Source organism: Manis pentadactyla, chromosome 18 (assembly GCF_030020395.1).
Source record: "Manis pentadactyla isolate mManPen7 chromosome 18, mManPen7.hap1, whole genome shotgun sequence".
Lineage (NCBI taxonomy): Eukaryota > Metazoa > Chordata > Mammalia > Pholidota > Manidae > Manis > Manis pentadactyla.
Window position 1 is genome coordinate 16648400 of NC_080036.1, and position 27680 is coordinate 16676079.

The 27680-nt window shown below is 48.0% G+C and overlaps 1 protein-coding gene across 6 annotated transcripts in view; it reads left to right on the forward strand.

Moving 5' to 3' along the window:
* The first annotated feature begins 1008 nt into the window (after positions 1-1008).
* Positions 1009-27680, forward strand: part of ADAMTS17 (ADAM metallopeptidase with thrombospondin type 1 motif 17) — a 317548-nt gene continuing 290876 nt past the window's right edge. Inside the window, exons 1-3 of one of the 6 annotated variants that reach the window (XM_057494727.1) lie at positions 1009-1227; positions 1703-2073; positions 10173-10338. In XM_057494727.1, the coding sequence (XP_057350710.1) occupies positions 1146-1227; positions 1703-2073; positions 10173-10338 (619 nt within the window). In that variant the 5' untranslated portion in view covers positions 1009-1145. The remainder of the gene's footprint in view (positions 1228-1702; positions 2074-10172; positions 10339-27680) is intronic. The other 5 variants (XM_036878662.2, XM_036878663.2, XM_036878664.2 and 2 more) reach the window with 5 other exon arrangements.

Below are 27680 nucleotides of genomic sequence, written 5' to 3' on the forward strand. Positions count from 1 at the left end.
TCTGGAAAGTGCTCACCCCTAGATTCCTTCCGATGACATACAATCCTGTAATGAATTTTAGGCTCTGAGAGGCTCCAAGCAGTCTGGTGTGAGTAGCCTTTCTGCTTTGAGAAAAGAGAAACAGGCAGGACAGGGAACCTGAAGTTACACTTCAGTTAATTTTGCTATGTTTTCTACAAGATGTTCCTCAGGAAGCTGAAGGAATCGCCTTTCCCGCAGCCTTCAGTTATATTACGGTGGAAAGGTATGAACCCATTCTGTTGCTGGAAGACTGGGTTCAAGTCCAGGCTTTGCGACTTCGTGCCTAGTTTCCTAACCTCATAAAACCTGGTTAGTAGTACTTCCTGCCTGCCTCGGAAGGCTTATGCTGTTCCTAGCAAGCAGCACTGGGCCGGAAGTCAGGACCACAAATTTCTAGCTCTTGCTCTGAGAAACTAGTTGAATAATTTAGCAAGCACCTGAATCTCTCTCTCCCTCAGTTTTTCAATCTGTAAGGGTGTAATCTCGCGTGTTCCACTGGCTTCTGTGAGGATAAAGGCGACAGGAGGAGTGAAGAGTTTGGATAAAAAGGGCTACAACTGGACGCAGCCATCAGGTGCAAATTCAGGTATGCAGCAAAGTGCCCAGCCACAAGCAAAGCGGGTTTTACTTTGGATGCACAGAGAATATGCTTTATGGATGAAACCTGCTAGTCAGGACCATTTCTGTCTTGTCTTCTTGGGAAGCTGGATAGCAGAGTCAGAGAGGATTTCTAGAACGAGGACACACAGTGAAGACCAGTCAGGTGCCCTCCTGGGTCCTCCTAAATCGCACGGCTCCAGGCAGCTCCTTCGCGCCACCTGGTGTCCCAGACCCGCCACTGCTCAGAAACCACGTGTAAGAAAGTGCTTACAACCTAACTACGCACCCTGGTTGAGACCTGTCCTAGCCAATAGGGGAGGGGGAGGCGGGGCAGGGGGAAGGGAGAGTCCAGTCACCTTCAGCTTTCCGACGAGAAGGCGGGGCTTGGGGTTTACCACGTTGGGTTTGTCCGCAGCGCTAATTACTTTTTCCGAAGGCTGGAGGGTTTCACTCCGGCTGGCGCCGCCGCCTCGCGCGCTCGTGCTCTTCCGCGACTGTCTGGGGGGCTGCTCCTCCCAAGTACCATGTGTGACGGCGCCCTGCTGCCTCCTCTCGTCCTGCCCTTGCTGCTGCTGCTGCTGGTTTGGGGACCGGACCCGGGCACAGGTAACGCTCCCTCTCCCTCCCCTGCTTCGCCTGTGCCTCTCGCCGCCACCTTCCTTCTGCCCTCCCGACGCATCCTGGCGGCGCCCGCCTGCCTGAGCGGCCGGGTCCGGTGGCGGACCGCTGACAGCCCCCGGGGCCGAGGGCCGCGGCTGGAGGACCGGCCTCCGGGCGGCTCCCGGGCGGCCGAGTTGCCACTGGCTCTCCTGTTGCCGATGCCGCAGCGCCGTCCCTGGAGGAGCTCGGGTGGCCGCGTCGGAGACCCTCCCCGGGTGACGCGGGGCCCGGCGAGGCCCTGCCCGGCGTGGGGCTGCAGGGCGAGAGAAGGGAGGAGAGCGCCGCTCGGGGCCGCGTTTCCTAGCGCTGGCGCGGCGTGCCCGGCGCTGGACTCGATGCACGGCTGGCGGCTGGCGGCCGGCGGGATGGCGGGCGGCCGGGCGGGTCCCGCCGCGCTGACGCGTCTCGTCTCTCCCCGCAGCTGTCGGTGACGCGGCGGCCGACGTGGAGGTGGTGCTCCCGCGGCGGGTGCTCCCGGACGACGTGCACCTGCCGCCACTGCCCGGGGCGCCCAGGTCCCGAAGGCGCCGGCGTCCCCGCGTGACCCCCGCAGCCTCGCGCGCCAGGCCCGGCGAGCGCGCCCTGCTGCTGCACCTGCCGGCCTTCGGGCGCGACCTGTACCTGCAGCTGCGCCCCGACCTGCGCTTCCTGTCCCGCGGCTTCGAGGTGGAGGAGGCAGACGCGGCCGGGCGCCGCGGACGCCCCGCGGAGCTGTGCTTCTACTCCGGCCGCGTGCTGGGCCACCCCGGCTCCCTCGTCTCACTCAGTGCCTGCGGCGCCGGCGGCGGCCTGGTACTGCTTGCGTCCCCACCCCGGGACTGCCTGTCCCTCCATCGTGGCTCCTGGGATGGTCCCAGGGGAGGGCTGGGTTGGGGGTTGGGGCGGGATGTGCCGCCTCCAAGGGTGCTCTGCCACTGGCTGGAGGAGGGGACCGTCCTTCTCACGCCGTGACATTTCAGAGCGTCTATGAGCAAAGGGGCTGAGGGAAAGCATCTGATTATCCGGTGCCTTCCACCCTCTGTACTGAGCCTCCGAGGTTCCTGGGGTGGTTGTGGGGGATACACCACAGGCCACCCAGAAGAGCAGAGGACTAGCAACTAGGCCTCTAGACTGAGATGCACGCTTCACCCAAGTGTAGAGAGCCGGCCATTTGTATCCATACAGGTGTGTGATACATGTGTCATGGGGAACACCTGTGTGTGTACATCTCATCTGTTCTTGGATGTGGGGATAGGATGGTGAGCATTCACTTCCTTTCTGTCTTTTTGAGTCTTTTTTATTTTCTACTGGAAAAGGAAGTTTGGAGGGGTACCCTGAGAGGCCACTACCTACTCTTAGTTGAACTGTGAGAACCAGGAGAGCGAGGGTGTTCTTTCATACCCTGTTCCCATGCACCACCAACAGGCATTTGTCTGACACCCGTCCTCAGCCAGGCATGAGGGGTGCTTTCATTGGTGATAAGACCCTTTCTTTTCCTGTCCCTAGAAGCTCTCTTGCTGTGGCAATAGCTCCCCGACTCCCTGGGACCCTGCCCTGCCACACTGAGGCTCCCGTGACAGTGCTCTGAGGGGCAGGGCATGTTCTTGTGCACCTTTGTCCCACCTGAACTCACACTTGATCACTCCACTGACTGGTACCCAACCAGATGCTTCTCAGCTCCTCCGTCATGCCCACTGGGAGCGCATGGCTGGCAGATGAGCTGCCCCCAGCAAAGCCTGGTATCTGCTCAGAGTATGAAACACACAAATTATTTCTCTGTCTTCTGTCATGACTGGCCTCCGGGGAATCAGTTTTTAATATTCTTTTATGTCTGTCCTTCCCTGGTACAAGAAACTGCTTCTCCCCCCCACCTCCATCTTATTTTGCTCCAACATCTAGAATTCTCTAGCCTTTAGCCACGATAATGTGTGATAAGTCACCAAGGACCTGCAGCAAAGCCAGAAAACCTGAGGCTCCAAGATTTTATATGAGGCTCCTACTTTCTTCCCAGCAATGTAGGGGAACTCTGGGGGTAATTCCCTAGGATTGGCCTTCATCAAGTTCCCCTTTGAGGACATTTCTGAGCCCTGATCAGAATGGGAGATGCTGAGAGAAACTGGCTACTTTGGTTAAACAAGGAAAATGGGCCTTGGAGGGAGCCTGGTAGGAGCTGCTATGGAACAGGGGCAGAGAATGTGGGCTATGGGTGAGGAGGCTTAAGTAGGAGTGAGAACGGCTCAGATCACTGTAGGACTCGGGTCAAGGCTGTATCATGTTCTGGGAGGGACTGGAAGGCCCACATCATTTTTCCTGTTTTTGCCAGAGTGTTTAAAGTCTAGGTCACATCACTGCACTGTACATGGAAACATCTGAATCCCATTTGCTGCGGTTTAGTGAGTTTCTGTAGAGGTCAGAGTTTATACTTGTTGGTGTAAAGTTTCCAGCAAGAAGCTATCTGTGAAGGAGCTGAGAGTGAAAATCTGGATAACACTGATTTAAAATCCTCCCCGAGTGAGTGCTGGGCCCTCTCACAGATGGTATCTAAGCTCAGAGAGGGTTCACTTCAGTCCTCTGGGGTTTTCAGGAAGACTGCCCTTTCCTTCAGCACCATGCGGGGGCGCTGTGCTTTAGATAAAGGAACCCGGCCAAGAGGCTTGAGTTCAGCATGTGCCAGCTGCGGGTCGACCTCTAAGACTTCAGATTTTAAATTCCTGCTTGTGCAGACACTTGTGTTGTTTAGTCTGCCTTATTCCCCCTGTTTGTGTGAGTCGCATATTGGGCACTTCTCCCTAAGTTCATTCTGTAGAGGAAGGGCCCAACAGAAGAGACAGCGTGCTGCCCTGGAGTGGACCTCTTGGCTGTAGGGTCGTCGTTGCACTCCACCTTACTTTGATTTCACAAGTGTACTCGACACAGTTCAGATGCTAGTCACTCTTGACTGTGGCGGAAACACCGAAGTGGAGATATGTTGTACATTTGTTAGGACAGGCTCAACCACAAGGTGTGGGAAAAGGGTGATATTAAGTACAAGAATTTTGATGTCCACAAATGGGAGCACTCCAAAGCCTCCTTGTATCTAGCAGGGGTTGGCAAGCTTTTTTGTAAAAAGCTAAATATTTTAGGCTTCGTGGGCCTCAGTCGCAACTACTCAATGCTGCCCTTTTAGTGCAAAAGCTGCCTTAGACCGTACGTAAACAGATGTGGATGTGTTCAATAAACCTGTATGCCAGCGATGAGTATCAATGAAATCCTGCTGCATCAAATATATCCAACATGGCTTCGCAGAGAGAGTGGAGTACAGAGAAAGGGGTATGCAGGCTGTGTTCCTGGTTGCATGGAATCTGTGCTATCTCCAGAGATGTTCGGTATCTTCAAGGTTATAATAGGTCACTACTTATATATTTACAGAGCATGAGGAGTGAATATCATGCCCCATCATGTTCCCACGTTTTTGACAGTGGGCCTGTGGCATTCCCCTCTCTGGGTCTTATCTTGAAAAGCTGTGCAAGCTGCACTTTTTAGATCTTCAAAGATGACAGCTCAAGTATTAATTGTTTTCTGTTTATGCTGCTTCATTTTATTTACATTTCAGAGAGTCCTTAGATATAACATAGGTTTTTGGAAGTTTCTACAAATATACCATTTCAAAGCAATGAACTTTGGGCATGCGAGGAAGGTATTTCCATAACCAGAGAATTTATATAAGTTTGGGTCAGTTGCCTCCTATGAATAGGACCAGCTCATGGAAGACCAGCGGAATTGGTACCGGGTTAAATTTCAACAGGGTGGGCAGGGGATGGAATGATTGTCAGTCTTTGAAAGGATGCTCTGTGCTGCTTGTCTGAAATGAGAGGATGAAGGGGCTGTTGGTCATCCCCACACATGAGGAGAAGTTGACAGAAAGCAGAGGCCCCTGCCAGCAGGTCTGGTCTGAGCCGCGGCCGTTCTTCTGTAATGGATACTAGGCTCAGGGGAGCCCACCTGTCAGAACTTGTCCACTTCTTCTTGGCTGAGGCTGTGCCCTGCCAAGGGATACACTGGGGGGGAAATGTTGGGTCCAGACAGGGGCTCTGGGCTGTGGAATATTAAAAACTGTGCCCATTTTCCAGGCATCCCCAGAGGGACAGAGAGCAGGTGAGGAATGCTTCTGGCATGCCTTCTCTGGAGTCCCAGTCATACTGTAAGGGACCCTGTTTGGACTCTGTCTCACCCAGATTGGTCAGTGGGGTCGACCTGCTGCCCCAGCCCACCCTGGCTGTGGCTGGTCAGCCCAGGTGCAGTGCAGGTGGCCATTTTGGTAGCTCAGCATTCGTGGTGCTTCTTACACATAGTTCTGAAAGCTCTTCCTCCTGGCCTACTTGGGAGCTTTTCCATCTCTGTTCTGCAGAAGAAGAAGTGTGGTCCAGGTAGCAGTAGGGGGGGTCCTCGGTCAGCCAGTCAGCAGGCAGCTAGAGGAGTTGGAGGACTGTTCTCCAGGGCGGCCTGCGTTTATGTAACTCCTACGATGAAGGGGCAGGTTTGGGAGGTTGCTGCCTCTCCCTTTAGAATCATCAACCTCTCTTTTGATTGACTGATTATAAAATTGCCTAGCATTCTAATGCAGCATCACTTGATCACATACAACTGAGCAGGAATTTGTTTTGGCAAAAATATGGTGTGGAGATCATTTGGAAGGGAGCAAATGGGCCAAACTACATTATTCTACATCATTATATTGATACAGGTGTGGGGAAGGCACATAGTCCTAAGTGGCTCATCAATTAATATCAGTGAAGAACTTGAAGAAATTATTATGTATAGTAGAAGTATATTTGGGAAATGGATAGCACATTTTTAAAGCTTTATAAAAAGAAACAACTGCATGGATATTATGGAAAGCGAAAATAAGGAAAGAAGCAGTGTGAAGTTTGGAGGCATAGAGGAATTAAAGGGGAGAACATGGATCAGACTTAAAAGGGAGGTTCATGTGGCTTCACACTGACTTTCTACACCATCGCCTTGGGGTACGGAACCCTACCTAGCTACCTACCTAAGGTATGTTAACTAGCTTTCCCCATCTGAACTTCTGTTTAGTTGGCAACATTTTAAAGAAAAATTGCAGGCTGGGATGATGAGCTGAAGATGTCTTCTTAGACTGATTACATTCTTGGAGCTTATCTCCTGAACTCTGAAATGCTTCAGCTGCCTGACCGTGGAGGTGTTTTTGCAGCTAGTATGTCGGAGGGAACCATGCAGAGTCACTGTAACCTACCCCCGTGCACGCCATAGTGCACAGGCACGCAGATGCACGGCCATGTCCTTGTTCTTGAAGAAACGAGACTGCACGGCTGTTCAGAGCTGTGATCTTGTGCTCAGATCACCTCCTTTGAACCTCCCAGTCTGCGGACGTATGAAGGGTAAATAACATCAGTCTTGCATGGTTATTGATAGAATGAAATAAGATAAAGTCTATGAAATCATTTAGTGAGAGCCTGGCACATTAACTCATTGAGAACATGTTTCTTCTCTTGCCCTACAGGCCATTCCCAGACTTTTCCAGTTATAATCAGCCCATCAGTCAACACTGTTGACTAAATGAACAGATCATTATCACACACCTGCCTTGTGTAGGACACACTGGTGGGCTCCCAGCAGGCCTGGAAGAGGAAGGCAGTGAGGGCCCTGTCCTGGCAGGTGGTCCAGATCGACAGGGGAGGAAGCTGCTCTGAAGCCTGCAGGTGGCTGAGGGGAAGAGCAGGGATGGGGGTGGAGGGGAGGAGTCGGGGGAGAGCTGGGTGCAGGGCTTTCAGGGAGGACTGGGGATGAAGGAGGCCGGCCTCAGGTTCCTAGCGGCAGGAGTGATGATGGCAAAGCCTCCAAGGCCTTGTCCTTCCCGAGAAAAGGGGCCCATGAGCTGGCTGTGGATGGGTGACCCTGGCTGCACATGGAAAGCTGGTGAGCTTTTAATAAATACCAGCACCTGAGTTCCACCCCAGGGATTCTGACTCAGTTGGCCTTGAGTAAGGCCTGGGCTCCAGGAGCTTTGAAAGCTCACTAGATGACGCATTTGGTGTGCAGTGCGATGAGAACCACTGAGCTGGCGGGGGGCAGGGTGGGGGGCTGCAGGGCATCCACTGCAGTCCATTCCAGGCCAATCCAGTCCATTCACATTTTCTTGAGTAACTATTTTGTGACACTGGAAAAATGAATTCCGATCCTGCCTCAAAGGAACAAACTATTAGGTTGTGACAAATGCTCCGTCACACAGTGGGTAGTGGGCTGGGGCACAGAATGCCAGGGAAGGGGGTGTTCTTGAGGGGTGAAGGAGAGAAGGGAGAAGCAAGGTCAGGGGAAGATAAGGAGGGCTGACAAGTACTGCCCTGAGCTGAAATTGTGCATGCATGTGTGTGTGTGTGTGTTCGAAGGGACCCAAGGGGCACTTTTCAACAGTTCATTTTTTCACTGGCAATGTGATGACAGGGTAAGTTTTTGAGATGTTTCAGGGAGCCTAGTGGCAGTGGGACTGTCAGAAGGAGGGCGGGGTGGGGCGAGGTCCTTCCCTGTGTGGCTCCCATGGGTGAGGACTGCACCAGCCCATCCCTCGTGGGTGCTAGTCCTGGTCATATCCCTGCTTGAAGGGCGGCAGTCCCTAGGTCCCTTGAGGATAAGTGGCTGCCAGATCGAGGCCAGCCTGTGAATGTATTTATCCACCCTCACCAGGGTGACCGTTTCTCCCTGAATGGGTGAAACCCAGCATATGGGTCTCTGCAAACAAGACCTTGTAAAGCAAGACCTCTGCAAGGGGCTAGACTGTGCCTGTGGGCAGTGGATGGATGTGAGATCCCTGCCCCAAGGTGACATGCTCTCTCTGTTGTGTCCCTTTATGACCCCCTGCTCTGTCCCTTTGCACTGCAGCCTGGGAAGGCAAACACCAAACTGAACAAATGCCTGGCTTTGAAAGTTGTAGACCCAACGGCGCCTCCCACAGAGCATTTCAGGAAGAGACAGGCTCCTCAGAGTGGAGTGCACCCTCCAGGGAGCCCGGGGCTCACCCTGCACGTCCAGCTTTATTTCAACTGTGGGTGTTTTCGCTGATGGGCATTGAGGTGGTGTTCACTGTGTTTTGCACAGCCCCCCACGGCCTCCACCTCCACTTCTAAAATCTCCCCAAAGTATGGTAGTGAACAAACTCAAGTTTTAAGCTTCAAAAGAAAGGTAAGAAAGCCACGCTTTCCTGCAGATCATGCAGTGCCACCTTAAGACAGTTATTTGTGCAGTAAATTTCTAAGTTGTTCTTGGCAGAAGTTCTAATGAAATGGAAACCTTGAAATCTGCTTAGAGCAGTAAGTATGGTCTTATCTGAGGACTCAAGGTTGTAGGTGATCTTATTAGTTGATATGATTCACTTCCCAAGAGGCTTGAGGTTGATGCACGCTTTCGGAATGCAGACGGGGGGTCTGTCCTTTGGCTTGAGTGAGCTCTGTCCTCGAGCCTGGAGGGATCGCTGTGCTGGGGTGGAGAGCAGTGCTTCTCAAAGTGTGCTCCCGGACGGGCAGCATCAGCATCATCGGGGGACTATTTAGAAATGCACTTTCTTGGGGCTTACCCAAGACCTCCAGGTGATTTTTGACGCTGTAGTTGGAGACCCACTGTTATAGTACGTTATGGCCTTTAGAAAATAGTGTGGGGGAGAGAAGAAAGGATGTGTGTGACGGCTTAAAACTGATCTGCCCCATCTCCTGAGTCTGCTGGCAAAAGTGGTTCCACGCATGGACCCACAGGAGAGACCAGGGGCTGCACAGCCACTGTGCGAGCGCAGGTCTCCTCAAGCCCTGGCCTAGTGGGACCCTTGAGGGAGGTTTACCTGCTCGGTGCCCGCATGGGGAGGGAAGCTAGAAGACCGTGTCCTGGGGACGTTGGGCAAATTGACTTAATGCTGTCAGCATTGGTGCCAAGTGAGGGAAGAAGTCCCCTACATCATATGGATTTGTTTTCGAATTAACATTCATTCTATTAAAGCAACAAATTAAAAATCTTTGTTCTTAAATTTTTCATTCCATTTGCAAATCATGTGCTATTTATAATCCAGCAAGTTTTTGTCCTCCCTTTTAAGGGAGCTTTGGATAATATTTGTCCCCACTTACATACTTGGTGATTAACACCTTTCAGACCTTTAAAATAGCATTTAGGAATCCAACATACTCAATTTCATTTCCATTTTTTAGTTGTCTGATTAAAACACAAACCCGTTGCAAGTACTTAAGTGATTTTTATAAACCTAGTAAGTGAATCTTACAAAAATGGGAAATCTCAAGATCTTTCCTATGTTCTAAGACTGCTTATAAATGTCATAAGATTTTAAAATCACAAGTCTTAATGATGCACTTTAAATTAGAATCACAAATCTAATCCACTGGATACTCAGTCCAGTTGTTCGAACTTTACAAGTTCTGAAAAAATGTACAAATCCCTCACCAAAAAACGATTAATTCTCCAGGTCTGACTGCCTCCGTACTCTGTTTAGTTCTAAATCTGCCCAGGGGCAAGACACATCTTCCCATTAAGGGTGTAATTGTCATTCGTTCCCAACACTTTTGGGCTTGTCTCCTCAAGTGGACTCGTAGGAGATGATTTCAGAAGTAATTTTAAAAATAAAGTTTCTTTTTTATTAAATAACAAAGTAATACATCTTCTTTGAAAGGGAGCCTGGAAAATGGGTGCTGTTGCACCCCCAACCTTGTGCTCCCCTCCCCAACACAACTGCAGGGGAGGATGTTTCAAGTTACACAAAGGCTCATTCTTGGGCTCTGACAGTTGGAGCAACCTGTAGAGAAAAATCCCAGATGTGGTGGTCTCGCTGCCCTCGGGCTGTTGGGGTTTCAGGTGTGTGTGTGTGAGCATAACCAATGCCCCATTTTCCTCTTTCTGGACAGGTTGGCCTCATCCAGCTTGGGCAGGAGCAGGTGCTAATCCAGCCCCTCAACAATTCCCAGGGCCTGCCCAGTGAACGAGAGCATCTTATCAGGCGCAAATGGTCCTCGACACCCAACCCTTCCACCGAGGCCCGGATACCTGGGCAGCTCTGCAAGGTTCTAACAGGTGAGGCTGGGACACAGCATGGCTGCCAGCACATGCCATGTGGCACTGTTGCATGTCTGCTGGCTCACCCCTATTGATGTGTCCCCAAATGCACTGTCATATGAGCAAGAATTTACCTTTCCCTGTATTTTGAAGGCTTTTTTTTTTTTTTTTGGCCCCTGAGGCCACTTCCTTTTGCTTTCTATGCGTATTAATGTCAGCATTTCATGTGTAGCAGCCCTTTGAAGAAGAAAGGCATCTAGGATCTCATTCATGCAGTGCCTCAATTTTGTAGATCAGGAGCAAGTTGAAGCCTGAAAAACCTTGATGGGTTGTTATCAAACCCCAGGTTGGTGGCAAAGCAAGGATGAAAATTCTTTCCCGGGGCCCCCTGTGCATAATGCAGGGTTTCTCAGGCCTGGCTGCACTAATTAGAGTCACCTGGAGGAGCTGGGCAGCAGTGATTCTCAGAATGTGGCCCTGGGTCAGCAGCGTCAGCATCTCCTGGGAGCCTGCTATTGCTGGTTCTCTGCGCACCCCAGAACTCCTGACTTAGAAGCTTTCTGGGTGTGCCTGGTAACCAGTGGCTTCACAGGCCATCCCTCTAATTCCAGTGCACACTAAGGTGTAAGAACCACTGCTGTAAAAAATGCCACACACTGGCCCGTCCTTCAATATCTGATCTGATTGGTCTGCGTGTGACTTGTGCATTTGTTTTGGAGTGAGAACCCAGAGTTTTTATATTCTGTGCCTCTATTTGAGCAACTGTGGATTATCCGTCTGCTGTTGAACATTTCGTGGTGCTGAGTCACTAGCAGTCTGCCTCCATGGGTCCCCTGATGAAGACAGACAATCTGCTCACAGGTGGCATTTCCAACCTGGAGTGTACAGGATCCCACAGCTAACTTTTTCCAGTGGTGCTTTTGTAATTTAAAGACTTATCATTGTATAAAAATATAATGTGTCTTGCTTTAGTGTTCCAATGACCTTGGAAATAAATTGATTATATGACTCTCCTTTAGACCAACTTTGTTATTTGTAAAAGAGCCTTGAGGCTCGGTTCAGCTGCTGAATACAGACCTGCTCCTGTCCAGGGAGTCACCCTCCTTAGTCTAGCCTGCACTCGATGGGAGGCAGTAGGTGATTTGCTGGACCAAGGCCATTGCTGCAGTCCCAGTAGAGCTTTGAGTGGTAGCTGGAGAGAGAATGTTAATTTAGGGTTTTGCTCTGTTCCTTCCTAAACCTTTCAAAAGCCGGGAAGATAAACTTCAGCATAAAATTACTAGTAACTCAAAAAGGCCTGTTAGGAGGAAGCAGGGGTTTTGGTAAGTCCAGTGGCTGGTTGTGCCTGGGCTTATGTTGGTGTGTTATTTTAAATGTTAGCTGCCTGGTTCTTTTCAGGTCAGTCTTGGTGAATCATTTTTTGTTTCATCTGCTTTTAGAGTAAATGACTGCTGGTCATTCTAAATCTTTGTGCATTTTTTGCAGCTGATCTGGACGTACTGTTTCCAGGGAGGGAGGATTACTCCAGGGCAGTGGTTCTCAGCACCGGCTGTCCATTGGCATAACCTGGGGAGCTCTAACAACCACTCACACTGGGGTTCTGCCCCAGGGGAGCTGCTTTAATAGGTCTCTGGTGTAGCCTGGGCAGCTGGCGATTTAAAACCTCCCCAGGTGGTCCTAATGATCAGCTGGCACTGAGAAACACTGCGCTAAGGAGTATTAAGCATGAGTAATTGCACCTGTGGACCATCAGAAGGGGGTTTTCTCAGGTGAGAACCCGAAATCAGAGGGCAGATATGTTTCATTCTCACTTGCCTTCCATTCATTCAAGCCAGTGCTCATTAACTGCTGAGCAGTGGTCAGAAACCCAGGGTGCCTGTGGGTGATATCATGGGATCTAATGCCCAGTTGCCATCCTCCTTAGGGGTGTGATACCAGGGATTGCTGACAACACAATATATTGTGCTTGTGTGTGCATTTTTGTCCCAGGCCTGTTTCAAGGCACACTTTTGATAGACTGTTTAGCTTAGAAGGAAATAAAATAAGGTACAAAACCAGGGTGGGGAGGATATGGTGGAAACAAAGTTAAAACAAGAGCAGCCATGCAAAGCTGCAGAGAAAAATTTCTGAATTTGCTTAAAAAATAATCTCCCCTTCCTGCCCCCAAATCTAACATCAATGTGCTCTGTTGAATGGGAACAATAAGTATATTTAAGGTGGTGGCAGTTCAGGCTCTGTCCTAGGTAGGAACAGACACAGGAGAAAGGTCTATATTTCCTTTCTGGTCCTTCTTGCTTTGTGTGAAATATTCAGCACACTTTATTGCTGTGTTGAGAAAGCTAATGGACCTTCAAATAGGTTTAGCTAATAAGCAGTCCATTAGGTCCTAGCTAGTATGGATTAACTTATAATCATTGAGAGTTTGGAAACTGGGAAAATTAATGTACTGGGATTAATTTACAGCAAAATACATTTTTGAAGTCTCCCAGAAAGGTTAATCAGATTAATCCAAGATTTCCCATGGGAATGTATTCTTTATGGCTGAACACAGCTGCCACAAGCATCATTGTGCCTTGTTGTTGGTCTTGTGGTACCCCGACCGTGGACATGGCCTTGGAGGAGCCAGCTGGCCCAGGGAGCTGTGGCAGATTCTAGTAACTCTTCTTCCTCCATGAAGCACTCAGTTTACTTGAAAGTAGAGCTTAGGTGAGTGTAGGGGAAATGGAAGTTCCTATGGCCAGGATCCTCACCAGACCCTTAATTACTTGATGATGTAATTGGCCTGCTGCTAGGCTACTGCTTCCACACCTAGGCAATAAGCTATTATTGACTGAGTCACTATAGAAAGACTGCTGGATGCAGATGGATTCTTCTGCTTGCTGGGAGAATAAAGCCAGTTACAACCCTTTTTACCCCAAGAATATTCCATGGCCATTTCTTGATCTCACTGAATCCATAGTGAACTTGCCTGGGGCTGAAACCCTCAGGCAAGACAGTGAATCTGCATCTGAACCTCTGTCTCCTCCTTTACCATGGCAGATGTAGTATGCGGATGGCTGAGCTAGATGGTAAAATAACAAAACTAATTTGCCCCGAGGCACTGTCAAAATAGGCATTCTATAACACTTTGTAGTGGTGGTAGGCTTGTTAGAACACAAACATGCCATGCAGTAATGGTGTCTGGGAAGTAAATCAATTGCAGTGAAAAAATCAATCATATTGTTTGGTTCATTTTATAAATTTTAGTGAGTGTTTAGAGGATATCATAACTATGAAGAAATTGTGCACTGCCAATTTATGCAGGAATTTTGCATGTGTCCTAGTATGCATATGTCCTCTATAATAAATAATTTTTACTTATAATTTATAAAATTATTTATAATTAACATTGATCTATGGTTGGGACTTGTGCTTTGTACCAATTGAGATTCATTTGGTTGGAAGTGACAGAAATCAAACTGGCTTACACACTGACATCACTGCTAGGGGCTCCTGGAACTGAGACGTGGAGCGGGAGGTGGGACCCCAGTAAGGCCTCTCCAGGCTGAGCCGCTCCGTGGTTCTCTCCCCGTCTGACAGCTTTTTCCTCGGCTGGATGATGAAGAGGCAGCTCTGCTGAGGAGATAAACTCTTCGGTTTAATGAGGAATTGAGGCGGGTTGCCTCGGATTGCATCTTTAATCACTTTGAGCTCACCACTGGTTTCAGATGTGAGAAAGGCAGGATCTGGAGATCTCAGCCCCCACCTCACGATGGAGATCCCGTTCCCCTTGCCATCCTCATCCTGACTTCCTGCAAGCCATCACATACTTGGTAAAAGCCTGGGGGAACAGATTCTGGGCACCACAAGCCCAGCCGATCCATCATGCCATCATGTGGCTGATGAGAATTTGGCTGGTTCCTCCACACAAGGTCGTCTGTGAGATGCTGCCTAGCTCCTCAGCCCACCTGTGGGCCAGGGATCAGTGTTGTAGCCACTGGTCTGTGCTCACTTAGGAAGGACTCAATCCTTCTGAAGTTTGGTTTCTCTAAACTTCATTGAGACTTCAGTTCTCCAGTGGGTAAAAAAGTATATATGACTTCCTAGTTTATCCCGTGTCTTTTGTTGTTTCAGTGGTGGGGATGGTCTTCCAGAGGCCGCATCTTAACTGGAAGAAGAACCCAAAAGGAGTGGAATTACATTGCTCCTTTGGGTTTCTCCATGGTCATATTTTAAGTACTTATTTACACATAAAAATAAGACTAAAAGCAGACGCCAATATTTTAAGAATTACTGGTCTAGGAGAATGAGAAAGAAGAATGTTGCTAGAAGTCCAATTCTGGTTCCCTCAGGTGTGACCCCAGAAGAGCCACCCATCCCCTCTGTGCCTCTGTGTCAGTGTGCTGGGGTGCCAGGACAAAGTAGCCTGGGTGGTTTAAACAGCAGGCATCTTTTTCTCATAGCTCTGGAGGCTAGAAGTGCAAGATCAAGGTGTCAGCAGGGTCTGTTTCTCCTGAGGTCTCTCTCCTTGACTTCTGCGTGGCCATCTCCTCCCCGCTGTGCCTTCACATAGTCTCTCTGTGGCTCTCTGTGTCCTAAGCTCCTTATAAGCACCAGTTTTATTGCATTAGAGCCTACCCAGATGATCTTGTTTTCTCTTAATTACCTTTCTAAACACCATCTTTAAACAAGGTCATGTTCTAAGGTACTGAGGGTCAGTGTACACAATTCAGCCCGTAACTGCCTCTGTTTTCTCATCTGTAACACTGAGATAGTGGTGCTGGTCTTGTCTGCCTGCATGTTTCTTAGGTGTTTCTTAAAAGTAATATGTATCTGAATTTTTAGAAATGTCCAATTTGATAATATCTGTCTTTTCACTGGCAAGTTAGTATTTTACATTTACAGTGTATCAGTAGATACAATTACATTATTCTTACCATCTTATATTTTGTTTTCTGTTTATGACACCTTGCTTTTTGTTTGCTTCTGTTTCTTTTAGCTGTTGTTTCTCTTCCTGTTGGTTTCACCAGCTTTTCTTCATTAACCCTTCTTCCACTGGTGTGGAAGTTATATAATCTAGTCAACATTTTTGTTGTTATTGTTACTTTAAAAAATTGTCTTAAGAAAGTCTAAAGGTATCAGCTATCTTTCAGAATACAAGAGCCTTTCAATGCCTTAACTTTGATTTTTTTATGTCTATTAATTTAATTATATTTTTGCTTTTGTCCTCTCACACTTAATCATCAGTATTTTATGTTTTTGCAGTTAGAATTATTTAGATGTATTTACATATTTACCAGCTTATTTGCTCAGTAATATTTCTTACAACCTACTTCTGTGTTTAATGTCCTTCTTAAAGAACATTTTTTAACTAGGGTTTGTGAGTGGTTAATATCTTATCTTTGCTTTTTCCAAAACTGTCTTTATTTCCCCCATACTCTTGATGGTTTAGCTGAATATAGAATCTAGGTTGGGTCTTATCTTTTCTCAACACTGTGAATGTATTCTTTTTTTTGAGCCTGTGGTTTTTATTTATTTATTTATTTATTTGTATCATTAATCTACAATTACAGAAAGAACATTATGTTTACTAGGTTCCCCCCTTCACCATGACCCCCCACATACCCCTTCACAGTCACTGTCCATCTGAGTAGTAAGATGCTGTAAAATCACTATTTGTCTTCTCTGTGTTGCACAGCCCTCCCCGTGCCCCCCCACTCTATACATGCTAATCGTAATGCCCCCTTTCTTTTTCCCCGCCCTTATCCCTCCCTTCCCACCCATCCTCCCCAGTCCCTTTCCCTTTGGTAACTATTAGTCCATTCTTGGGTTCTGTGATTCTGCTGCTGTTTTGTTCCTTCAGTTTTCCTTTGTTCTTATACTCCACATATGAGTGAAATCATTTGGTACTTGTCTTTCTCTGCCTGGCTTATTTCACTGAGCATAATACCTTCTAGCTCCATCCATGTTGTTGCGAATGGTAGGATCTGTATTTTACTTATGGCTGAATAATATTCCATTGTGTATATGTACCACATCTTCTTTATCCATTCATCTACTGATGGGCACTTAGGTTGCTTCCATATCTTGGCTATTGTAAACAGTGCAGCGATAAACATAGGGGTGCATCTGTCTTTTTCAAACTGGAGTGCTGCATTCTTAGGGTAAATTCCTAGAAGTGGAATTCCTGGGTCAAATGGTATTTCTATTTTGAGCATTTTGAGGAACCTCCATACTGCTTTCCACAATGGTTGAACTAGTTTACATTCCCACCAGCAGTGTAGGAGGGTTCCCCTTTCTCCACAACCTCACCAGCATTTGTTGTTGTTTGTCTTTTCGATGATGGCGATCCTTACTGGTGTGAGGTGATATCTCATTGTGGTTTTAATTTGCATTTCTCTGATGATTAGCGATGTGGAGCATCTTTTCATGTGCTTGTTGGCCATCTGGATTTCTTCTTTAGAGAAGTGTCTGTTCAGCTCCTCTGCCCATTTTTTAATTGGGTTATTTGCTTTTTGTTTGTTGAGGCATGTGAGCTCTTTATATATTTTGGATGTCAATCCTTTATCGGATCTGTCATTTATGAATATGTTCTCCCATACTGTAGGATACCTTTTCATTCTATTGATGGTGTCCTTTGCTGTACAGAAGTTTTTGGCTTGATATAGTCCCACTTGTTCATTTTTGCCTTTGTTTTCCTTGCCCGGGAAGATATGTTCATGAAGAAGTCACTCATGTTTATGTCCATGAGATTTTTGCCTATGTTTTTTTCTAAGAGTTTTACGGTTTCATGACTTACATTCAGGTCTTTGATCCATTTGGAGTTTACTTTTGTGTATGAGGTTAGACAGTGATCCAGTTTCATTCTCTTACATGTAGCTGTCCAGTTTTGCCAGCACCGTCTGTTGAAGAGACTGTCATTTCCCCATTGTATGTCCATGGCTGAATGTATTCTTTATTCCACTGTCTTCTGAATTCTGTTTTTGCTATGAAAGGTCTAATAGCCATTGATTGTAGAGTCAGATAAATAATCTTTTCTCTGCAGGTTTAAAAACATTTTTATCTTAGTGTTCTGTGGTATATCTGTGGCATATTTTCCACATTTCTCCCATCATTGTGAGGTTTGGATGTGAGGATTCATGGGTTCTGTCAGTTCTGAGAAGGCCTGTGCCTGGGAGTGGAGTTGCCCAGCCACTCAGGGGCCTGGCCAGATGGCTTATCTCACTGTGGCCCTTCACCCTTCCGGCCAATATTTGGATCTAATTCCGTTGGTTGGTTGAGGCCTCGGATCACTCACCTCCTGTTCTGAGTATGGAATTTCTCAATCTAAGTGGGCCATCCTTGATGATGGGGACCTTCTAGTGTGGCTGTGGTGCCTGGAACCCAGCTCAGTGTTCCCATCCACCCTCTGGGGGATGCAAGTGTGGGGTGCCTCCCTGCTGCTCAGAGGTCCCAGCCATGCCCTCCCCAGGCTGGAGAGGTCACCCCTCTGCATTTGCTGCTTCAGCCCCTACCTCTCCTCTCAAGGGAAACCCTTCCCCTCATGTTATCTTTCCAGGAGCTCAGGGTTTAGGAGCTACAGCTGGGGATGGTGGCCATGCCTGGACAACTTCTGCTTTGGACCCTACAAAGCGCCCGCAGCAAGGAACACAAGGGCTACCTGGTCACAATAACAGAAGACACCACATTAATACCTTAGTAAATCAGCACACCAGTCACTCGCTGCTTCCTTTGCTGACTTCAAGTACACGTGCTGTCTCTTTTGATGGTGTTGCCCAAGGAAATACTCAGTGATGTACACATTCCATGGAGCCTGAGTTTGTTCCCTTGGGCAATGGGGAGCTGCTGTCACACTCCTGGCAATGTGTTCCTGGGGTGCCCTGTGGTCTTTCTGATGTGTGCCCACCGCAATATCGGGAAGGTTCTGGTGCAGATGGTGGCAGTCAGCTAAGCGAAGACCTGCCCTGCAAGACTAGAGGGTCAGACAGCGCTTCTGCCTCCTGTGAGGCTGGGAGGCCCCATCCACATCGTGTGGCTGCCCGGTGCCTGTGGGCGTAGATAGGGGGGCATGTTTGAGATCACCAGAGAGTGTTTCTCTGGCACCAGGCCCTTCCTAGAAAAGCCTGCGGGGCACCTTCTGCATTGTGAGAGCTGAGTAATAATCATTTCTGCGTTTGCTGTTGTCTTCTAGACTTAATTCTTACAAGCTTTTAGGGGAATCTCTGATCCTGCCATTTGCTTTATATGAACCATGTGTTCATCCAAGTCCCTTTGATCTCATTCTATTTCTTTTTAAGACCGATGACTGAGGAAAACTTTTGGATATTCTTTTGGGGTGTTTGGGTGGGTAGAGGATGCTTATTCATTACCCTTTGGGAATAATAAAATTAAAACCCAATAATATCACTCTATAAAACCATCATTGCTATTACTATTATTATTACTGTTGCCTTTATTATTCCCTGAGGCTGTATGCCTCTGTGGATGTGGAGGCTGTAAGATGCTGTAATGTGGACGCGGTCTGCCTGTGTGGCCTCGGAGTGAACACGGCCCTGGCCTGGGCTTGGTGGCCCTGGGCAGGGTCTGAAGCTACCCCCCAGCATGTAGAAGTTCCTAAGGACAGCTAACTTCTCTTATTCCTATGTTTCCTCATCTATATTAGTATCCAAAAGGTAAGACTTTTCTTAATAATTTGACTTCACCATGTTGCTGAGAGTTAAATGAACTAATGCAAATGGGTTTTCTTTAAGTGGAAAGTATTATTAAAACACATACGTGTGTGTATGTATCATCTCTTTATGGAAAATGTTCACAGAGTGGGCTTCCTAAAAGCCAAGCCTGAGTGGAGGACTTGGGTACAGGTGGTTAGTGTGAGGGAGGGAGGGGTCCCAGGAGTCAGGAGGAGAGAGACGGAGAGGAGCAGCATCGAATGGAATCCAGTGGAAAGGCTAGTGGAAGGGGTGTGTGTGCCAAGGCTGTTGTGGTGGGCAACAGGGACTTCTTCCCTACAGCTGGAACTCAGGAGTGCACGGAAGCTTCCAGAGCTGTCCCAAGGCTGCAGAAAGTGGGGAACTGGGGTTTTACCCAGCGGCTCTCATCTCCCAGATTTCTGGGCTGCTTTTGTGAATAGAACAAGTGGGCTTTTTTGAGGTGTGAGAGCCTGCAAAAAAAGTGAGGCCGGGGTCATATACTTGAGGAGGGGCCCTGTGGGCATGAGCTGCTCACCACAGTGGTAAGAGAAGTTGGGGTGACATGGAGCACTACAGGGAAGATACCTGAAGAGGCTTCTGCCGGTGTCCTGGCGGTGGGGCAGTGTGCAGTGCAAGGATACCTCACCATTTAAAAATGTTAACAATTGAAGAAAGCTTGTTACCCTCTAAAAATTCCTGTATATGCAGTTAAATTCTTCCTGCATGAACAATCAGTTAATCTATGGCAACCTCCCTTCCCTCTTCCATCCTTCCTTCCTTTTAAATATTTAGTCATTCAGCAAAAATGGCTCTGAGATCTCCAAAGGAGTGGACAGAACACTGTAGACCTGGAATCTTCTGGCGGCTTGGGGAGGGCCAGCTGGAGGCTCAGGCCATCTGGAAGGGAACTCCCTCTTGCCTGGAGGGACCCACCCAAGCTCGCTCATGTGTTTCTCTTTGGAGGTCCTTCTTTCTCATTCATGGAGAATCAGGAAAAATGGATAAACCAGAGCTGAGGGGAAGTGTTTGAATGAATCTTCATGTAAATATCCATTCTATTCTGTATGCTTTTAAGCTTTCAGTGACTGTGGGTCTGTGTTTTCTCTAAATTGGCTTGAGTATATTTTATTTATAGGTCTCTGTATTTGGACTGTAATATGCCCGGTTATCCAGGGCAGTGATTTACTACTTGGCCAATGTTTATTTGCTACTGACTGTGTGTCAGGCCCATTCCTGGGCATTCATCCTGCAGTGAACAAGGATAAAAGTCCCAGACCTCACGGAGCTGACACTCCAGTGGGGGAATGCTGTCCCTTGGATTGAAAACTGATTACCAGTCTCATTCTGGATGTGCTTTAGGGAGGGCCCCCAGTCCCCTGATCTTCCCTTCCTTCTGTGTTCTGGTTGGAAGGACCTTCTGATTCCCAGGGTGGTTGCTTGGCAGGGTGGTAGAGGGAAAAAACAAAGGGAATGAGGACCCAGCCACCAGACTGACAGTTGGGCCTTGCAACATGAAGCGGGGTGTCCAGATACAGGGTGGGGTATTCTGAGTGGCTCATTGCTCCTGAAATTGGAAGCAGAGGCATGGGTGGAAGTCTTGCTTCCTGCACTGCCCATCCAACTGTAGGCCTCCAATATGCCTTTTTAGCAAACTTTTGCAATTCTCTTCTTTCTGTTTACCTCTGGGACCAGATGGCCTCAGTGGGACTGAAGTGTTCCCCTCAGAACCCAACCCTGGTTTATGCCGTGGGAGCATTTGCTCAGCCGTATTTATTTTCCTGGCATCAAGGAAGCATTGCTAGCAGGGATGCCTCGCTCCTGTGCTCTCTCCTGACCTGCTCCGGCTCCCCTTCTTCCCCTGCCTGGCCTTCCAGCCCTTTCCAAGGTAAGCCTGTGGTCTGGGCTGCTTCTTCTTTTCCTTGCTGCCCTGGTACTTCTCTGGCCCCACCCTATAGCAGTCGCCCCTCACTGCATTCCCAGTCTCTGTCTCAAGCCCCTCATCTTCCCGTGTCCCATCTACACACCTCCAGTGGTTGGCTGGAATTGCCATCACTCTCCGTGACTCGGTGTTTCTGGACCAAATGTTTGTCTGACGATGCCTGCCTCCACCAGCCTAACACCCAAGGTTCCGACCTGATTTTTTTTCCAGTCACCCAGACTCAAAATTAACTATGAGCTCTCTTATCCTTGTCCCCTTTCCTTGTGTTCCCCTTACTTTTCATCAGCTTATTTTGATATAGCTGCCAGGAGCATTGGCATGCCCATTACCCAACTCAGCACTCATTAGCATTTTCCCCACTTGTCCTGTTGTTTGCTTTCTCCCTCTCTCCCCTGCCTGCCTCTCTCCTTCTGTCCCTTTCCGCTTCCCCAGTCCTCTCCCCCTACACACACACTTTTTCTGAACCGCCCAAGAGTAATTTGCCGACATCATACCCCTTTATAAATACTTCCGTTTCTATTTCCTAAGAACTCTTACTAACCACTGTGTATTTATCAAATTCAGGATATGAAACTTTGACACAATACTATTATCTAATATACCATTCATATTTAAATTTTGCCAGTAGTCCCAGTAATGTCTTTTATAGCTTTTGTTGGTGCAGAATCCAATCTGGAGTAACACGTTGCATTTTGTTGTCCCGTCTGAGTCCCCTCCAATCCGGGTCAGTCACAGTGTTTGTCTTTCCTGATCTTGACGTTTCAAAAATATATGTGCCATCTACTAATTTCGGAGGTGATCTTTGCATTTGGTTTTGCTGATGTTTCTTCATGACTGGACATGGGTTCTGCGATTTCGGCAGGAATACCTGGGCATGATGTGTTCTGTTCATGCTTCTTATCAGGAGGCCCATGTGGCTGGGTTGTCACATTATTGGGGTGTCAACTTTGGTTACTTCGCTCAGGTGTGCCTCTAGATTACTCTGTTGGAAAGTTACTATCTTCCTGTATGTAAGTAGCAAGTAATTTGTGGAATATTTTGAGACCATATAAATATGCTGTTCTTCAAACCTTCACTCACTGGTTTTAGCATCTCTTAATTCTTGGCAGAATCAGTTATTATTGCAATGGCTTCAGTCTCGTGCTTTTCTAACTCCATTCTTTCCTCCACACTTTTAGTTGGTGCTCACCCCCAAGGAGAGCTTCCTCTTCTCCCACATTTATTTATTTATGTCTGTGTGGACTTCATATTTTACTCCATGGAATACTCATTTATTATTTCTTTTGATGCACAGTGGTCTCAGATTTGGCCATTGTGACAGTAATTTGTAAAAGAAGACATGGGTTTTGGATTTTCTGAAGGCCTTTGCAACATTGTGGGGGCATTCGTGTGATTGTTCTCCTTAGATGTATTAATATGGTATATTATATAAATGGTTTCCTAATAGTATACCAACCTTGAATTCCTGGTATAAATCTCACTTGGTTGTGGTTTATTATTTCCTGATATTGAATTTATTTGCTAATGTTTTATTGAGGCTCTTTTGCATCCTTATGCATATATGATGTTGCTCTAATTTGTGTGTGTGCTGTGCGTGTGTGTGTGTGTACACTATCACCCTCAGCTTAAGTATCAAAGTTATACTAGCTTTAAAACATGGAAGCTTTCCTTTATTTTCAGTGCTCTGGAACAATTTATGAATCACTGAGGCTGTCTGGTTTGTGAGATTTGGTAGAATCCCCTGTGGAACCATCTCAGCCTGGTGCTTCTTTGTGGCTCTAGTTCCTTCATAGCTTTTCCTGTTTCTTCTGTAAAATTGGCCTGTTAAAATTTTGTGTTGCTCATGGGGTCAATTTTGATAAATTGTGGCAAATTTTGTCTAGGTTTTCACATTGAAGTGCATAGAGATCCTCCCTTACTTGACATATTAAGTATTATTTGATGTGGTTCAAAGTAGATTACAGATTCCTAGGTCAAAAGGCCCTTGGTATATAAAAAGTAAACTTTGGCTTATGGAGCTGTGTGGAATGACCTTTTTGTGTTAATGGATTTTCAAGAGCAGTAAAAAGGTAGTGTTTTTGGAGGCCCAGTTCAGATGTCACCTATTCCAAGAAGACCCCCTTGATTGCCTTACTTAGTTTCCTGGAATCCCAAGGGGCTTTGTCTGCATTCTGAACATCCCACTTGTCTCTATCTGCTGTTTGTTGTGTTAGTCGTGTCTAAGGCACCCTGGCTGAAAGGCCAGACTCATGTATTACTTTTTCTGTTGCTGCTGTAACAAATTACCATGAACTTAGTGGCTTAAAACAACACAACTGTATTATCTTACAGTTCTGGAAGTCAGAAGTCTGAAATCATTTTCACTCGGCTAAAGGCAAGATGTTAATAGGCCTTCATTCCTTCTGGAGGCTCTAGGGGAGAATCCATTTCCTTGCCTCTTCCAGCTTCTAGAGACTGCCTGCAGTCCCTGGCTCTCAGCCCCTGCCTCCATTGTCAAAGCCAGCAACAGGCAGAGGACTCTTTCTCATGCTGAATCACTCTGACAGTTCCCTTCTGCGGTCAGATCTCCCTCTGCCTCCCTGGTATAAAGAACATTAGTGATTACATCAGGCCACCTGGATCACCCAGGAGGCTCTCCCCATCTCCAAATCTTTACCTTAATCACATCTGCAAAACCCCTTTTAGCATGTAAGTTAACATGTTACGTGTTCTGGGAATTAGGACACGGACGTCTTTGTGTTGGGGGGGCATTATTGAGCCTACCTCATTCATAAGTATGTTTCCTATGAAACATTTCAGAACTGTGTTTTTCCCATAAGTCTAAACATAGTGATTAACTAACCACTAATTTTTTTCTCCATCTTTCAGTTATCTTTTGGACATGTTCTTTGTAAGAACACAGAAAAAATCACTTGCAGGGTGAGTGCATTAGACCTCTTCCTGAATATTCCCATTATTCAATTGAGAAAGAAAATCTAAAACTCAAGCATTGAGACGAAGAAGAAAAGGCTACCGTGATAGGTTTTGTGCGTGTGTGTCTGAATCCTTTTTCCCACATGCTGCTCCACCAAGCAGAGGAGTTGGAAGCACAGCGGTGTTGTCTTTCCCAGTTCTCCCCTGTACTATTATGCAACACATACCCGCCCCACTTCAGTAACTCAAAGCAGAGAAGGCCTCCAGCTTAAATAGGAAAATCTGCCTCGAGCTGCAGACGGGTCAAGAATGCACAGTTTATTATTTAAAGTGCATGCTGGCTGGGGCTGTCCAGGTGGCTCGAGGAAGCTCCTGGCAGCGGGTCCCACCCTGAGGCTGGAGGAAGGATCGTGGCCCCCAGAAGGCGAGGGCTGGGTGGCTGTGTGAGCACATGGCCAAGGTGCTGACTTGGTGTTCCAGGGGCCGGGGCTTGGGGGGTGTTGAGGTGGAGATCGAGGCCCCTGCCAACTCCCGCAGAAGTGTCTGATTTTTGAATCAGCAGCGTTCATGTTCCCTCCAAGGGAGAGAGCAGGAGAGAATGTGTGACTGAGCAAAGGAGCCCGCCCTGCTTCCCTCCCAGCAGGAGGATGTGGGCCAGGAAGTCCAGCACAGAGGAAGGGAAGGGGGACAGACACTCTGGAGTGACTGGTCTTTTTAAGAAATGAATTTTGGGTTGCATTTTCTTACCCACTCTGCAGAAAGGTCTAGCCTTTTTTGAGCACACTGATTTCTCATGGAAAAGCCTAGCAAAAAAGTCTCATCAGGACATCTGCCGCCCAGTTTTCTTGGGTGTTTTCCAGCCACGAATGCAGTGGGTTCATTTTGCACAGCCTTTTTTTTTTCAAAGCAACGGGCAATTTCTTGTGCACAAACAGACAGGGAATTTGCTTGCTGGAACGGGTGTGGGGTTGCACAAACTGCCTTCAGGCTGAGGGATCTCATACCTTCTCAATCCATTAGCAAGTCATAGATCAAACTCCCTGTCACTGGGCTTGGACAGGGCTGGACAGTGAACCGTATAGGGGAAAAGCCCAATAAAGCTGGGAATGCTCCCACCCAGTTGAGCAGAAAATATCAGGCGTCACTAGTGGTCAGCTGTGACGGTGGTGTGGAGGGGTCTTGGGACCAGCTGTGAAGGGCCACAGCCCCCGGGGTGGGACGCAGAGAGATCTCACCTGCATCTGCCGTGGGTATTGATGCCACACCCCGTGCTCAGGGACTGTCAGGTTTGGGGATGGGAAGAGGGGCTCTCCTCTCCAAGGAGACAGCCATTATTTATAGACAGAGCATATAGGACAGGATCCTATGGATCCCTTAGGGAGTCCATGCTTGGCCTTCCAGGCCCTCAAGAAGGGGATGGGCATTCTTTATGTCAGTACTTAAAGAAGTACAATTTTCTCCCAGAAAATAAACTGTCAAGGCTGGCTACTGCTTTTTGACTCACTTTTGGGGGAGTTCTGGTTTCCCTCGACCACCTCTAACCTCTGACCTTGACGTGGAGGTGCCCATTACCTGTGTGGGGCTGACAGTCGACAGCGGGATAGCTGAGCGTTTGTGCCTCACCTGTGCTGTGTCCCGGAGGGATTGTCTGAGTCACGTTTGCGCCATCGGTGCCCTTTCCGTGAAGCAGTTAATCATTTAGTTCGTGTCCAGTATTCGTAGCTGCGTTGAGGCCGAGGCCCTCAATTCCTGTCTGGGGCCTTGTAGGCTTGTCTCTGAGTTTGAGAAACTGCTGTCTTCAGTATGAATGTGCGTCTCCCGGTGGCGAGGGGTGTCTTGGCTGTTCGGTGATGTGAGCATCTGTGTTTCAAACCCTCAACAGAAATGTGGCCTCTTGCCAGCAGGTTATCTGCCCCCAGATCCCCCGTTTCCGTCCCCTTGCCCTCCCCGAAGCTGGCCCTGTAGGGTCCCTGATCATCCCTTATGAAATAGAGATTTTTTCTTTTCAATTGATCATCTGAAGGCTCCGGAGAACAGTGCAGTTGTTCTTTTTTCCGGTTTTAAAAGGCACCCGCCTCATGAAGCGTTTAGGGAGCCCATTGGGGAGCCCCCCTGCAAATGCTCCAAGTGCATTTCCTCTTTCTCTGTGTTCACGCCGTCCCGTGAGTATCAGGCCCTCCCGGGACCCTGTGGGGGTGGGGGACGCAGGGGAAGAGCTTGGAGAAGCTGGCCAAGCTCCACGGACGCGGGGCACCCCGACCCCGGGTGGGCTGGGCGGGGCCGAGCGCACTGCGAGGGCAGAGTGGGGCACTGGGATGCCCCCAGCTCTGAGCTGGGTCCCAACCACTGCGGGGCCTCCGTGGGTGTGCGGAGATCGTTCCAGAGAAGGAGACAGTTTTTGTCGTCTGTCCCTCTGTACAGTGTCAGGGTGCCTGCCAGGGCCCAGGAAGTTCACACGGCCGGAGGGCATGGGTTTGGGAGTGTGGAGAGGGCTCCACGGCACCCGGGAGAGTGAGTCCTCAGCCTGGAGCCTGGCTCAGAATGTGTGACCTGGAGCACACGTGTCTCTTCCAGGCCTCCATCTTCTTGTGGAACTGTTGCGGAGGCTCCATCCTAGGACTGCCCCCTGGCACGGGGCAAGCAGGGGACCATGGGCAGCGTCAGCAAAAGGGAAGTTCTACAGCTTCCAGCCGTAGTGGAACATAGGGATCGTGTGATTAAAGACAGTTTTCTTTGGGGCATCTGTGTTGTGAAAAATCAGTGTTCCTCAGCAAAATGTCCAGCTTGTAGTAGGGGCCAGATAATTGCTAGATTTGGGGATACAATGACTTGGGAAGAAACACATGTGGCTTTCTTGCCTCATCAGACCAGGGCGTGGAGTACCTGTAAGTTGTACGTCCAGGTGAATGAGATTTGTCCCCGCGTCCCAGGGGTGGCCTCTCCTGCCGCGCGGTCTCCCATGGGGGGATCCCACACTGCATCACCCTGTGGAGAAAGCAGGCTGGGAGGGGACCCCAGGGCACAGTCGGTTAGCTAAGCCTGCGATTCTGTTTTCCTTTCCCATGACTTTTTTTTTTTTCATGATTCCACTGTTGACAGTACAGACTTCTTGAAGTTACTCCAGTTTCAACCATATTAAAGAATAGTTACTTGAAGTTCTGATACACCAGTAACTACCTAAAAAGGGAAGGCATTTAGCAATAGCAGAAGAAGAAGGAAACTGTTCAAGTTGTGTTAAGAATATGATTCGGATTTAATTATTGCCAGTGTGAACCATGTGGGCGTTCTCTTCATGTGAGACCACCATGTCCACCGTAGCATTTGGCCACTCACTTTGTCTTTGGGGATCCTGAAATTTACAGCTGTCATCTGCTCTTTCCCCCTTCCAGTTGTCTGTGACAAGCAGCCTCTAGCAGCCTGTGTTCCAGACAACTGAAAATCATTTCTGGCTGCCAGATAAAATAAAATGTTTTATAAAAACTTTTTGACAAGGCTCTATTATAAAACATTTAGTGGGGTGTGTTTGTGTGTGTGACTTGTCTGTGCATGTGGGGAAAAATGTAGAGATTATTCTCCTCTGGGGGTGTAATGTTTTCAGTAATAGATGTCACTGAAAAGTCATTTAAAAAGTGAGATTTTTGCAAAGTGAACCAAATTTTTAATTTAAGCAAATGAGCTTATCATTTGAAGGAAATCTGGAGTGAATTCTTCTGTGAAGGGGAAAGGTGTTTGGCAGGATGTGTACCAGGTTCTTAGGAGGTACTTGGTTGCTTCTATATCTTTCATAAAAAAGCATAACTGTCCAGATCAGATCTATGACTATTGGGCTCTTTTAGTGG